Raw genomic sequence first — 13176 nt, forward strand, 5'->3', positions numbered from 1 at the left:
CGGGCGAGGAAGTGGGTGTGCGCGGCGGGGCGGGCCGGGGGCGGGCCGGGGCGGACCCTGCGGGGCCAGGCCGGCCGGGCCGGGCAGGGCAGGGCCCGGGCAGCCAGGTGGGGCCGCGATGCTGCCGCCGCCGCTGCTGCTGCTGCCCGCGCTGCTGGGCGCCCTGGCCGGGGACGCGGCGCGCCTGCACCTGGACACCGCGCGGCCGCTGCGCCGGGCCGGCCCCGCCTTCCTGTCCGTCACCCTGGACGCCAACCTGGCCACGCACCCCAAGTTCCTCGCCTTCCTGGGGTGAGCGACGGCGGGGACCCCGCGCCCTGCCTCTCCGTCCCTGCCTCTGTCTCTGCCTCTCTGTCTCTGCCTCTGTCTCTGCCTCTCTGTCTCTCTGCCTCTGCCTCTCTGTCTCTGCCTCTGTCTCTGCCTCTCTGCCTCTCTGTCTCTCTGTCTCTGCCTCTCTGTCTCTGCCTCTGTCTCTGCCTCTCTGTCTCTGCCTCTGCCTCTCTGTCTCTGCCTCTGTCTCTGCCTCTCTGCCTCTCTGTCTCTGCCTCTGTCTCTGTCTCTCTGCCTCTGCCTCTCTTTGCCTCTGTTTCTGTCTGTTTCTGCCTCTGTTTCTCTGCCTCTGCCTCTGTCTCTCTCTGCCTCTCTGCCTCTCTGCCTCTCTGTCTCTGTCTCTCTCTTCTCTCTCTGTTACTGCCCAGCCAGACTCTCTCTCTGTCTCTCTCCTCTCTCTCTCTCTGTCTTTCTTTCTCTTTCTCTCTGTCTCACTCGCTGTCTCTCTCTCTCTCTCTCTCTCTCTCTCTCTCTCTCTCTCTCTCCCCCCCCCCCCCCTTGCTCCCTCATTCCTTCGCTCCCTCTCCCTCCATCCTTTCAGCACTGTGTCTGAGCGTTTTAAGATCAGGCATCTCGGGGACATTTACTTGAAAGTTTCTCAGGCGCCAGCAGGGGCGTTCAGAGCGACCAGCAGGAGCAAGTCCGTGAGCGCTGGAATTTGTGGCACTGGAAGATTTGAACCAGGCTTCCAGCACTTCAATTCTATTGGGAAGATTTTCCTTTCTTTCTTCGTGTGTGTGTGTGTGTGTGTGTGTGTGTGTGTGTGTGTGTGTGTGTGTGATTTGATTTTGAGGCACACCTGGGGTGCTCAGGACTTATACTCAGGGATCACCCCTGGTGGATGAAAGGGACCGTGCCTAGGATGGAACCCTGACACAAGTGCTCTGCCCACTGTACTACCTCTCCAGGCCCAGGATTATGATGATTTTATGGAAAAGACCTCAAGCAGAATAAGCATTGCAGCATGGCTGTAGAATTGTACCAGTTCTATGATTCAGGATTACTTTTTAGCTCAGTCTAGTTTAAGAACAGTTTTAGGTTCATGGGGGCGCTGGAGCGATAGCACAGCGGGTAGGGCGTCTGCCTTGCACGCAGCCTACATGGCCGACTCGAGTTCGATTCCTCCGCCCCTCTCGGAGAGCCCGGCAAGCAACAGAGAGTATTCGATCTGCCAGACACAGTAACAACAAAGTCTCCAATGGAGACGTTACTGGGCCCGCTCGAGCAAATCGACGATCAACGGGAGGGCCTTTAGGTTCATAGTAAAATTGACCGCTCTCCTATTACCCAATTAAAAATAAAAGCAAGGAGTGGTAGTACAGCAGGTAGAGCTTGTCTTGCACGTGGCCAACCCGGGTTCCACCGGAGGGCGTCCCATCTGGTCTCCTGTGCACCACCAGGGGTAATTATTGGGTGTAGAGCCAGAAGTAACCCTTGAGATGGCTGGGTGTGGTCCAAAAAGCAAACAGAACTCCCCAAAAAGAAAACAAACTAACCGTTGGGGTTGGAGAGACAGTTCAGAGGCTGAGGTTCTCGCCTGACCTGCTGAGACATCCCACCCCACACCCCACACCCTCCCGCACCCAGGTAGTCAGCACTGAGCACTGTGGCTGAGAGAAGAGTAGAGACCCCGATAGGAAGTATCAAACCTGCAGTGACTCCCAGAATGTTAAGAAAACAATCTCTCCGAAAGAAGCTGCACGTCAGAATGATGGAATCTGGTGCAAAGTCACTGGGTCCCTGGGTCCCCTGCAGGCTGACCCCAACCTCGGGAGCAGGGCAGGTGTGGGGGTCCCTGGCCCTGCTGAACAGAGACGCCACACCCCAGTGACCTGCACAGCTGTGGGGTTACAGACACCTCCATGACATCTTTGAGAGGCCATCCGCTCACGGCCATGGCTCATTTTACGGTCCAAGTCTGCGGATCCAAGCAGGGAGCCGGGTATCGGAGAGATGGGTACCACCAGGCCACCCAGTCCTCATTCCCAGCCCGGCCCAAGCTGAGCAACTTGGTTTTGACAAACCCTGTGGCATTCCTGCGTCTCTGTGTCCTCTTCTAGATAAGGAAGCTTCGAAAAACTTTGTGTAGGATGGTTATGTTGGCCTGACGAGAGAAGAAATACTGTGGGGGCCGGGTGTATGCCTTGAACGTGGTTGACCCAGTTTTGATTCCCAACATCTCATATGGTTCCCCAAGCACTGTCAGGAATAATTTCTGAGTGTAGAGCCAGGAGTAGCCCCGAGCATCACCAGGTGTGACCCCAAAAGCCAAAAAAAAAAAAAAATAGACGCTGTGTTTAGCGCTCTGGTTTTGACACAGAAAAATGTTTAAATAAATTGTTGCATCCTGGGAAAAGGCATCTATTAACCATCAGTTTCTGTATGTGTGTGTGTTTTATTTAATGTTTTAGTACTAATGTACTTTTTTTTTAATTGAATCATAGTGAGAATCACAGTTACAAAGTTGTGTTCATGATTGGTTTTCAGGCATATAATGTTCCAACACCCTTCTCTACAGCAGTGTGTATTTCCTACCACAAATGTTCCCAGTTTCCCTCTCACCCCACCCCCACGCACCTGTGCGCGCATGCGTGTGTGTGTGTGTGTGTGTGTGTGTGTGTGTGTGTGTGTGTGTTAAACTCCTAAACTCCTGGCAGGAAAGAGAGAATTTCCTGATAAGGAGCAGTCCTCATCTTTGCCCTTCAGCTCTTTAGCGATAGGAAGCTGATTGGAAGAGACTGGAGAGCGTCTGACCCTCAACGCCTTGCTGAGAACAGACGGATTAAATGACTTCTGCTTTGGGATTTGGGCCATCTGGGCAGTGCTTGGAACCTTCTCCTAACTGCGCTCAGGGATCACTCCCAGCAATACTTGGTGTTCGCCCTGGCCCAGTAGGTGACCTTGTGCTGAAGTGAGAAGTCTCCTCTCCCGCTGTGGCACTCTGCTCCCCCGCTCCCGATGAAGGAAGGGTGCTTGGGGGTTCCTGCCAGAGCCACAGGCCCAGATATCCCGCCCATCTCCAGTCCTGATTGACTGCCAGTTGAACCAAGTACTTAACCCACATCTAAGTACATGGGGACTCTTCAGTCTACAATAGCGAGGATACTCTCTTGGCCCTTAAGCAAGTCTCTTAATCCTGCCTTGAACTCTGCAGACCCAGCTCCGACCACCACCTTTTATTTTCAGGGGTTACTCTTAGCTCTGCACTCAGGAATTACTCCTGGCCACATGGGATGTCAGGGATGGAGCCTGGGTTGGCCATGGACAAGGCAAACGCCCTACCCGCCGTCCTGTCTCTCCAGCCCTCTCCACCTATGAACGCCAAACGCTGCTTTGCTTATTTACAAAACATCACCCTGTCCCCCAGGCATCTTCAAGCACTTTCTAGAAGCCCTTGATACTCCCTCAGTGAGACTTAGCCCATCGGGATCTGCTGTGCCTTTGTGCTGGTGGCTCCCGGGGTGGAGGGTGAGAAGGGCCTTATGTCAGCAAAGTTCCTCAGAAGTCTAGATGGACAAAGATGGCTTGAGCTGAGCAGATGGAAGCAAAAGTAAGAAGGGAGGGGCTGGAGAGATAGCACAGCTGGTAGGGCGTTTGCCTTGCACGCAGCTGACCCAGGTTCGATTCCCAGCATCCCAAATGGTCCCCTGAGCACCGCCAGGAGTAATTCCTGAGTGCATGAACCAGGAGCAACCCCTGTGCGTCGCCGGGTGTGACCCAAAAAGCAAAAAAAAAAAAAAAGTAAGAAGGGAAAATAAAAGGAACTGATACCAACTGTCGCCCTGCCAGAAGTCAGGTCATTGTTCGGTTTGCTTTGGTCTCTTTTGGGGGGCCACACCCGCTAGTGCTCAAAATTTACTCCTCACTCTGCTCTCGGGGATCACTCCAATGGGACTCTGACCTCTGGTGGCATGCTGTGGATCGAACCCGGGTCAGCCGTGTGCAGTCCTACCTGCTGTACCATCTCTCTGGCCCTAAAAGTATTTTTTTTTTAATTTAGTGGTATTTGGGCCATTTACTTCTGGCTCTGCACTCAGGATCACCGTGGGTGTGCACAGTGGGTCATATGGGATGCCGGGGATTGAACCGGGTTGGCTGTGTGAGAAGGTAAGCACCCTCCCCACTGTACTATCGCTCCGGCCCTAATTTTTTTTTTAATTTATTTTTTTAATTTTTATTAGTGAGACACCATGAGGTACGGTTGTAGACTTACAAATTTTTGTGCTTGGGCTTCAATTATACAATGATCAAATACCCATCCCTCCACCAGTGCCCATTTCCCACCACCACGGATCCCAGTATCCCTCCCCCTCCATCCCTCCCATCCCACCCTGCCTCTGTGGAAGGGCATTCCCTTTTGTTCTCTCTCTCCATTGGTTGTTGTGGTAGTTAAATATTTTTATTCCTCACAATTTACGAGCCAGCCATGTGCCATCTTAACTTCGTACCATCTCCTGCGTGCTCTTGTCCCTTGCTAGCTTGACTGACTCCCCGTTACGGCGCCTTCCAACCTAGACAGATGGGTGGCTCTCTGGGAGGAGGGGAGTTGAAGACGTGCCCTTTTCGGATCTCTGTGGGATGAATCCTCGTGCTGTGGCCAGTTGCAGTGGCCCACAGAGTTATGGCTAGTCCGCAGAATTCCTCATATCTGAACAATCGGCCCTGTCAGCCGGCACCGGCCCAGACACGTCGGCCGGCACATTCTGCCCTGGGGTCGGACCTGAGCTCAGCTCATTTTTACGTCAAATGTCAAACAAAAATATCTGCAGACTAGGCTCCCGCCACGACTGTTATGGAAACGGATGGTCGCAACTGCCTTTAAGTTTGTTGTGTGTCATGTCCTTGTGCTGATGGATTTTTTTTCCCTTTCCTGTTCCTGTCTATTATTACTGAAATTCTGTGCCTTTGATCACCTGTAGGTTTTGACATGTTTTACAGCTGTTTTAAACTGGGTTTTGTCCTCGGAGGGCAACAGCGTGCTGTTTTCACAACATGAGAAGGTTCCATTGCGCAGAAGACAACAAAGCCACGTCCTTAATTCCAGCACTGTGAAACAAACGTGGGATTGTCCTTCTCGGGCGACAGGGGCGGCGGGCTGCGTTTTCATTCTGCACATTTGCCCTCACTTGCCCTTGCAGCCGCTGGGCTCCATTGTTCAAATATACTTAGCAAATATTTATTAAAGCATCGACAGCGTGGCAGGTATTTATCTAGGTGTTTATCTGTCTATAGAGATAGTCTGATTAGGCAGACCTGCCTTTTGACTTTCACTGAGTCCAAATCAAGAAGCGAGAGCCAGGGGCCAGAGCGATAGTCCAGCGGGCAGGATGTTAGCACGCGGCCAACTAGGGTTTGATTCCCAGCATCCCTTTTGGTCTCCTGAGCACTGCCAGGAGTAATTCCTGAGTGCAGAGCCAGGAATAACTCCTGTGACCCAAAAAGAAAAAAAAAAAAAAGACGCCAGAGCCAGAGAGATAAGGGACTTGCCTTGACCGTGGCCAACCCGAGTTCAACCAGAGTACCACGCCTCTGTGGCAGGGCATTCCCTTTTGCTCTCTCTCTCTCCTTTCGGGTGTTGTGACTTGCAGTAGAGGTATTAAGTGGTTCTTTTTTTTAATCCCGAAAATGACTACGATCATTCTATGTCTTTCCCTCCAACTCATTTCATTTTTTTTTTTTGCTTGATTTTTTAAAATTAACCATTAAAGAACCATGATTTACAAGTTAGTGAGAGTTACGCTTTAGACATATCATGTTCTAACACCAATACCACCACCAGCGTCAACTTCCATCCCCCGCGTGTTTGCTTTAATTGGTGATATCTTCGTCTTTCTGGGAGAGAGGAATCTATGAATCTCTAGGATTCCAGTCCATCACATTTAGTGTTATACTGAGCACATGATGGGTATTGTCAGGAGCACCTGGGGCTTGGTGAGACTCACATTTAAAATTCTTCAGATTCAGGGGCTGGAGCAATAGCACGGCGGGTAGGGCATTTGCCTTGCACACGGCTATCCCAGGTTCGATTTCCAGCATCCCATATGGTTCCCCGAACACCGCCAGGAGTAATTCCTGAGTGTAGAGCCAGGAGTAACCCCTGTGCATCGCTGAGTGTGACCCAAAAAGCAAATGAAAAGAAAGCAAAACAAAAAAAATTCTTCAGATTCAAGGAATTAGAATTTTCTACAGTTCTATGTTATGTGGCTTACATTTGAAAAGGTTTTCCATAAAAGGGAGATTATGGAGGGGAGGAGGAATTCTAATTTTTTTTTTTGAGCAATACCCAGTAATACCCAGTCTGGTTGTTCCAGACTCTGTGCCCAGGAGTGCCCCCGGGCATTCCCCAGGGGACCACCAGGAGTTGGGATTGAACCTGGATTGGCCCAATCTTCAATCATTTATGAACTTTGCTGGAGTCAAAATATTGAAGATAATCTATCTTTCAGAGAAACAGTATAGTCTTGCCTATAGTTTTTACTTTCTTACCTCTTTCATCAATTATAAAACACTTTGGTGGGGTGGGGTGGGGGGATGGGAGGGAACCTGGGGACACTGATGGTGGGAAATGTGCACAGGGGGAGGGATGGGTGTTGGAACACTGTAGGACTGAAGTCCAATCAGGAACAGCTTTATAGCAATAAACTAATTTTTTAAAAGGTTATGAGGTTTTAAGAAACATTTTTTCTTAAATTCCCTTTCCATTTTCTTCTTTGTTGTTCATGTTGCTGCAATGACCAGAAATTGTACAAGCTGTGGACCGATAGATCTCTCTCTCCCACTCCCTCCCTCTCTCTCTCTCTCTCCCTCCCTTTCTCCTCTCTCCTTTTTCTTTCCTTTCTCCTTTCTTTTTCGGACCTTCCTTCCTTCTCTTTTTCTTCCCCCTTCCTTTATTCCTTTCCTTCTTTTCTTCCTCTCCCTCCCATCTTTCCTTCCTTGGGATTTCCTTCCAGGTCTCATGCACGCAGCATCTGCTTCCCCACATAGCCAAACCCCCACCTTTTCCCCCTGGGGTGTCAGACTGTGGTGCTGGCCAGGTTTGCTGTGTGGCCCACACATGCATTTGCCAGAGGTCACAACTTCCTGGCTTGCCTTGGCGGGCCGGACGCTTGCCTTGAGTGCAGCCTACTCGGGCTCCATCCCTGCACCCCACATGCATCCCACATGGTCCCTTACTGCCAGGAGTGACTCCTAGTGCAGAGCTGGGGGGAAGCCCTGAGCATCTCGTGGATTCTGTCTTCAGGTTGGGCTGTGACCTTCGGCTGCAGGCAGGTGCTCTTAGCCTCGAGGCCATCAGGTTTGAGTTTTCTGAAAGCCCTGGGCACTTTGCTGCCCATCAGGTTCAAACGGAAGTTCCTGCCGGAGTTAGAGCACCAAATTCCCCTTCCTGCAGCAATCTGCAAGATTCAGATGGAAATCAGCCCCTCCAAGCCCCCTTGGAGAAATTTGACTTCTCACTCTACAGATTCTGCAGCTAGATACTAAAATTCTGTTCCCAGAGAGAAGGGCATAGACCTGTGTAACTGCATTGACAAAGGAGCAGTAACGTGTGTCTCTTGCTTTCTTCGCAACAGTTCTCTGAGGCTCCAGACTTTGGCCAGAGGCTTGTCTCCGGCATACCTGAGGTTTGGAGGCACCAAGACGGACTTTCTGATTTTTGATCCCCAGAAGGAAGCAACCTCCGAAGAGAAAAGTTACTGGCAATCTCAAGACAGCCAAGGTAAAACTTTCTGCTCTTTCATTAAAACAAAAGATTGGTCATTGATCGACTCTTAGCAGAATGCTTGTCCTCCCCACCCCTCCCTGCCCTGTGTCCTCTGCCTGGCCCTGGGCACCCAGGGGTGTTCTCAGAATGCAAGGGTTCGTTTCTGTGTGTCAGTGCACGCCCTGGCTTTAGTTTGGACCACGGACGAGGAAATGAGCCCGTGTTTGTCCCACTCCCTCGGACTTATTTCGGTTAACAGGATAGATACCCTGCAGTGCTGCCCGTGTGTGGGAGCACGATGCAGAGTTCATCTTTCCTCATTGCTGAGTCATATTCCATGTGTCTACAGACCACAGTTTCTTGATCCACGCATCAATTGTTGGCACTTGGGTTGCTTCCTGATCTTGACTAATATAAATAGCCCTGCGGTGATACAGCAAGCCTGTATATTTCTTAGTGTTTTTCATTTGCGGTGAATACAGCAAATGTATTGAACCTATGTTTGTGTTCATGGTATTGATGCGAAGGAGTGGAGTCTGAAGGCATCTGATAGCTTGATAGCTCTGTTATTCGTGTGTGTGTGTGTGTGTTGGGTGCTGGGTGCTTATGTCTCGTGCTTGTAAGGTATGTGCTTTGTTACTGAGCCATACCCCTGCATGGATTGTTGTTGTTACTGTTACTGTCTTTGGCATATTGAACAGGTAGCTTTCCAGGCTTTGCCGTGTGGGCGAGATATTCTCGGTAGCTTGCCGGGCTCTCCGAGAGGGGCGGAGGAATCGAACTCAGGTCAGCCATGTGCAAGGCAAACGCCCTACCTGCTGTGCTATTGTTTATTTATTTATTTATTTATTTATTTGCTTTTTGGGTCACACCCAGCGATGCTCAGGGCTTACTCTGCACTCAGGAATCACCCCTGGAGGTGCTCAGGGGACCATATGGGATGCTGGGAATCGAACCCGGGTCGGCCATGTGCAAGGCAAACGCCCTACCCGCCGTGGTATTGCTCCAGTCCCTGGATGGCTTGTTTATTTTTGGAGACAACTCTTTACCGTTTTCTATAGAGTAAATCCTTTCGATGACAAAATCATGTGTTTTGAACGCACCTGAATCGGTTATGAGCATTCTCAGGAAAAAGTGTGATCACTCGCCCCTGACGATTCGAGAGAGGGGAAAGGTTCCCACTGAGCCGGGAGACAAAGGGGGGGCGGGGAGCAGGGGGCTGGCTGTGTGGCCCCCTCGCCTTGTTTCCGGGCAGGGAAGCACATGGAAGAGGGTTATTCTGAGCATCGCTGATGGGTCACTGTGCCCTCAGCGGGGCAAGCTTGTGGCTTCAGGGCAGGATGTGTAGAGAAAGGCAGAGGGTAGTTGTGTGCTGAGCAGAAGGGCGTTTCCAGCAGAAGACAACGAGAAGGGAAGCCCTGCTCTGGAGGTAGAGTGGAGACGGGCAGTTTCCCACAGAGATGCAAGAGTTTCTCATCAGGGCCACCCCTAGTCATGCTTGCCGGGTAGTGCAGGCCAGAGGGCTCTTGAGGGATGAAATGGGGCTCAGCCAACAGTGCCTGGGGGACCCCCAAGTCTGTGCCTCAGGCTTCCTGGAGGCCACCCGATAATCAGGGATCAAACTCAGGGCCTTGCATATGCTCTACCACCTGAACCATCTCTCTGGCCCCTATATTCTGCTTCTGAAAATATAGTTTTCTCCAATTCTTTTTCTTTTCTTTTTGGCTTTTTGGGTCACACCCGGCGATGCACAGGGGATACTCCTGGCTCTGCACTCAGGAATTACTCGGGGAACCATATGGGATGCTGGGAATCGAACCCGAGTCACTGTGTGCAAGTCAAACACCCTACCTGCTGTGCTATCGCTCCAGCCCCTCCAATTATTTTTCAAGTGCAATGACTGAGAGCACAGTTAGCAATCCCAGAGAATAGAAAATACAATTTTCTAATTCCAACCCCATCACCAGAGTGTCTGCGTCCCTCCACCCAAGCCTCAAAGTCCCCTCCCCTTCCCCAGCCCCCCCCGCCAATGTACACACACCCTTGGCCAACTCTGTAGTTGTGTGAGCTGACTCCTAGACTCTGTTGCCATTGTTGTGTGTCTCTCTGTGCCACGTAGAAGAGAGACTCATTTTGTGTTTGTCGTTCTCCCTCCCACTGAGTTCGCCCAGCATGATACCCTCTCTTTCCTTTCACCTCACCATGGATTGCAAGGATCTCATCTCTTCTTGTGCGGGTAGTATTCCACCCCGCCTCTGCCTGGGATTCCTTCCCCAAACAAATGGACTTTAAAATATTTTATCAGGGGGCCGGAGCGATAGCACAGCGGGTAGGGCATTTGCCTTGCATGAGGCCAACCTGGGTTTGATCCCCGGCATCCCATATGGCTCCCCCAAGCACCGCCAGGAGTAATTCCTGAGTGCAAAGCCAGGAATAACCCCTGAGCATCGCTGGATGTGACCCAAAAAGAAAAAAAATTATCAGGCAGTGGTTCTCAAAATCTAAGGGCCAGAGAGATAGAACAGTGGGCAGGACACTGGCCTTGCGTGTAGCCTGCCTGGGTTCAATCCTTGGCACCGCATGTGGTGCCCTGGAACCAAGCAGGAGTGATCTCCGAGCACAGAGCCAGGAGTAAGCCCTGAGTACGGCCCGGTGTGTCACCAAACAACAACAAAAAAATCACGTGCCTACACATGGTTACTGGCATGAGCTTTGATATTCAGATCCTTGGGCCTCCACATTAGGTTCTGATTTTAGAATCAGAGCCTAAATCCCTTAGGTTCGTGTAGATGCTTTAGGTGATGGTGACCCTGAAATTCTCCGGGCTTCCTGGAGAACCCTGCCGGAGGGACAGGAGGATGTGCCCTGTGTCTTTCCTAAGCTTACGTGGAAAGTTACATCTTCTTCAGATGGAAATTACATCCATGCCTTCATTAGAAGCAGTCAGTGGCAAGCCTTGCTTGCGGCCTGTCAGTCTCCTGGGTCCCGGGGTCAGTTCCATGGCTGCAGACGTCCAGCCAGTGACCATCTCTGACTGACGCAGCTGGGCTCTGTGGCTGGAGTCTTGGAGACTCTTGGGAAGCTGTGGGGAGGAAGGGAAACACAAACCCAGCAGGGCTTAGAAAGAGAGTACAGAGGATGGGGTACTGTCTTGCATGCAGCCAATCTGGATTCGATCCCTGGCATCTCATATGGCCCCCTGAGCACCACCAGGAGCAATTCCTGAGTGCAAAATCAGGAGTAACCCCTGAGCATCGCCAGGTGTGGCCTATAAACAATGGGGTAGGAGCAATAGTACAGCGGGTAGTGCGTTTGCCTTACACCACCCCAGGTTCAATCCCCGGTACCCCATCTGGTCTGCTGAACCCCACCAGGAGTGGTCCCTGAGCACAGATCCAAAAGTAAATCCCAGCACCACCAGGCATGGCCCAAAAACAAAGAAAAACACCAAAACAGCAGCCAGAGATAGTATAAGTTTGAGGCACTTGCCCTGCATGCAGTTAACCAGGTTCCATCCCTGGCACTGCATATGGTCCCCTGAGCCCCACCAGGAGTGACCCCTGAGCACAGAGGCAGGAGTGACCTCCGAGTAAAGTTCTCTGTGACCCAACACACACACACACACACACAGACACACACATGCACACACAGTATATATCCTTGATTTATAATAATGTGAATAATGTATATATTTGTGAGTAATATTAAATTTCTCCTCTATTACCTGTTCTCCTTCCCATTTGCTCTTTTGTGGGGACCCAGTCCTGGTGTTGCTGGGGGTGTGGGCTCTGGTGTTGGGACCCAGGCGATACTCGGACTCCTGTGCTCCCGACCATCACACCAGTCCCCTGCCTCATTCTCTTCAATGGGAAGTGTTGGCACGTCATTGGTAACGGAAGCGAACACCATCAAATCGTAATTTTTTTCTTTCTTTTTAAATTTCTTTTAAAAATTTTATTTTTTTTTACTTCTTAAATTTATTTTTAAAACTTTAAACACTTTGGTTTGAAAAGTTGTTTATAATACAGTGTTTTCAGACATTCAGTATTCCAACCGATCCCAACAAACCTTCCCTCCACCACTGCCCCCAGTTTCCCACCCTCCCCCATAAACTTGCCCCCTTCATCTGGCCCCAAATGATTTATTTTATATATAGGGACTGGAGCGATAGCATAGTGGGTAGGGCGTTTGCCTTGCACGAGGCATACCTGGATTTGATTCTTCCGCCCCTCTTGGAGAGCCTGGCAAGCTACTGAGAGTATCTCACCCGCACGGCCAAGCCTAGCAAGCTAGCCGTGATGTATTTCATATGCCAAAATCAGTAACAACAAGTCTCACAATGGAGACATTACCGGTGCCCACTCGAGCAAATCCATGAACAACGGGAGGACAGTACTAGTGCTACAGTGCTTGTTACAACCAAATGGTAAGTGGAATTGTCAAAAATAGTTCAGTAAAAGAAAGTTTGTGAAAATTGTTATTATCTCACAATGGGGTTATTCAGGTCATTGTCTGAAGATTTGCTGAGCTGTTTGGTGCTCGTTGAGCCTTGGGTGATTGTTTTTGCTTATTGAGCTCAGTGGGCTTCTGTGCTACTTTCTGATCCAATTTGCTATGCTCCTACTTGAGCTGTTGGTTTTGTGGAATTTGGAGGCATTTGCAGCCACATGCTTCAGGAACTCCGGGAGCTATAGAACAGCCCACCTGCCTCCCAAAAGGGCCCCAGAGTTTTCAGCCTGAAGACTGGTGTACTCTGGAGTTTCGCTGGCTTGGCTGCCACCTCTTCCAAGATTAGTTGTGAAGCTGTGAAGCTGGTCTGTCTACATGGCAGATATGGGTGAGGTTGCCTGGCTTTCCAGCAGTACGAGGGCTTGGGGAAGGCTGCCAAGAAGACCCGGGAGTTTCCAAGCCTCAAACCCTTGTAGCTGGGAGTTGTGTTGGCTTGGCGTCTCTGCAGAGATCAACTGTGCAGCTGAGGCCGGGCCATTTAAAAGGGCTCAGTACCTGTGAAGAGGGGCAAGTGGGAGAATTCTCTGGGCATCACAAGTTGGAATCACTGGTGTTCAGACTTGGCCCTTTCCCCACCGGTCACATGGGTTCAGTGGGTCAGATGAGTTTAGACGGGAAGCAGGCCTGCTCCCGAT

At 50.8% G+C, this 13176-nt stretch overlaps 1 protein-coding gene across 1 annotated transcript in view; it reads left to right on the top strand.

Annotated features, from left to right (window-relative positions):
• Nucleotides 1-118: 118 nt before the first annotated feature.
• Nucleotides 119-13176, top strand: part of HPSE (heparanase) — a 36123-nt gene continuing 23065 nt past the window's right edge. The window contains exons 1-2 of the mRNA XM_056111142.1: nucleotides 119-291; nucleotides 7902-8047. Of these exons, the coding sequence (XP_055967117.1) occupies nucleotides 119-291; nucleotides 7902-8047 (319 nt within the window). The remainder of the gene's footprint in view (nucleotides 292-7901; nucleotides 8048-13176) is intronic.

This window comes from Sorex fumeus, unplaced genomic scaffold (genome assembly GCF_029834395.1).
Source record: "Sorex fumeus unplaced genomic scaffold, SorFum_2.1 ptg000013l, whole genome shotgun sequence".
Taxonomy (NCBI): Eukaryota; Metazoa; Chordata; class Mammalia; order Eulipotyphla; family Soricidae; genus Sorex; species Sorex fumeus.